The 1,889-nt window shown below is 40.8% G+C and overlaps 1 protein-coding gene across 1 annotated transcript in view; it reads right to left on the bottom strand.

The window, feature by feature from the left end:
* The window catches only part of LOC105990893 (cytochrome P450 3A13), a 41,157-nt gene that overhangs the window by 15,911 nt on the left and 23,357 nt on the right, over positions 1-1,889 (bottom strand). Inside the window, exons 8-9 of the mRNA XM_013023407.1 lie at positions 1,392-1,404; positions 811-971 (exon numbers count right to left, since the gene is read on the bottom strand). Of these exons, the coding sequence (XP_012878861.1) occupies positions 811-971; positions 1,392-1,404 (174 nt within the window). The remainder of the gene's footprint in view (positions 1-810; positions 972-1,391; positions 1,405-1,889) is intronic.

The following is a 1,889-nucleotide window of genomic DNA, read 5'->3' as shown; positions in this document are numbered from 1 at the left end:
GGAAAGTAGTATGGAGGTTCCTCAAAAGACCCCACATAGAGTTGCCCTTTGACCCAGCAATCCCACTTTTGGGCATTTACCTGAATGATCACAAACCAAGACCATACTAAAGCTACCAGCACAACTACATTTATTGCAGCATTATTTACCATAGCTAAGATATGGAACCAACCCAGATGTCCCTCAGTAGATGAATGGATAAAGAAAATGTGGTATACATACACAAAGGAGACTGGATCTTGAGTCATCCTGTGCAGCCTAACCAAGTCCATCCTGGCTTGGGCACAGCACATCTAGCACCTATCAGCACCTAAATATTTAGTTCATATGTGCTTATACTTCTGTGCCACTGAGATTGTTGCCTTATTTGGGAGGGGGGGAAGTAGTCCTGGTGCCAAACTGTGTGCATGGACACTGGGCCTGCGCATCTTTCACTCACTTGAGACACAGTTGTGGTTAATTGGAGATAAGAGTCTCGTTTACTCTTTGGGCCTGCCTGACCTTGAACCATGATCCTCACATCTCAGCTTCCTAAGTAGCTAGTACTACAGGTTCAAGCCAACAGTGCCTACCTTGGCCATGTTATTTTAATGACAAATCAGGGATTCAATTGGAAAAATTCGCTTTTTACAAAGATCTTATATGTCTTTGAGTAACACCTAATACCTTTATTTCTCTCACCCCCTTTCATTTTTCCCTCCAAATTCTTTCCAAATACAACCTTATACAGAATTCCTCACCAGAAGTGATAAGGAGACATTCTCGTAATGCCTCATCAGTTCCCGCCCTCCCCAGGTGCCTTGCCCTCACCTTATTGGGTAAAGTCCTGTCAACTTCCTCTTGCAGCTTCTTTTGGACATCAGGGTGAAGGGCCAATAGATACATAGCAAAAGAAAGAGTGAGGCTGGTGGTCTCATAGCCAGCAAAAATAAAGATAATTGATTGGGCTGCTAGTTCCAGGTCAGAGAGACCTAAAGGAAAAGAAACATACATTTTAGGTCAATGAAGTCAGTACACAATGTCACAATCATGGTTTATAAGACCACTAATACCTAAGGATAAGACATAGAAAAGCAAGGTAATGTCACCTAGTCACCACATGTGACAAGAGCTAAAGAGACAAACTAAGTTCAATCCAGTTTCCAAAAGGTCTGCACTACCATTGCCCATTTTGTCTGTGTTCTCCATTTGTGCCACTTATATATATGTAGGTCATTTAAGAGACCATATTCTATCTAACAGGTGCCACCAGAGCAGTGTGACCCCATCTGTCTGATTGGGGGACATTGCATACACATATGGAAACAGCAAGACAAAACTCCTTTGTACAACTACTATGTCTTAATAACAATAGAAAGAAAAGAACATGGAGGAATCTTTTTCATTGAAACATATTCGAAGGATCTAAGGGAACCATAGGATCTAAGGGTGGAGAAATCAATAGGTTGCCAGGTTCAAGTGGCACATTCCTCTAATCCTTGCTACTCAGGAGGTTGAGAGTTGAGGATTGAAGTTTAAACCCAACCTAGATTCTCATCTCTAATTAACCACCAAAATGCCAGAAGTGGAAGTATGACTCAAGTGGTTGAATGTCAGTCTTGAGCAAAAAATCTAAAGGATTGTGCCCAGGCCCTGAGTTCAAGCCACAGGAGTGGACAAAAAAAGAAATCACTATAATAGGAAGTTAAGAGGTTATTCATATGTAGGTACAAGAGTATATGGGAAACCTTTCTGCATTTACCTCATTTGTCTATGAAGCTACAATTTCTCTAAAATACCAGCTACTTAAAAATATGGAGACCACATGAGACCACATGAAAGGGTTTTCAGTGAACAAACATGAGAGAAGTTGAATATCAAAATAAATGATGATACGAAGAGAGTAATTT

This window comes from Dipodomys ordii, unplaced genomic scaffold (assembly GCF_000151885.1).
Source record: "Dipodomys ordii isolate 6190 unplaced genomic scaffold, Dord_2.0 Scaffold68, whole genome shotgun sequence".
NCBI lineage: Eukaryota > Metazoa > Chordata > Mammalia > Rodentia > Heteromyidae > Dipodomys > Dipodomys ordii.
The sequence above is the reverse complement of the archived record's forward strand: the minus strand, read 5'-3'. Positions and strand labels throughout refer to the sequence as shown.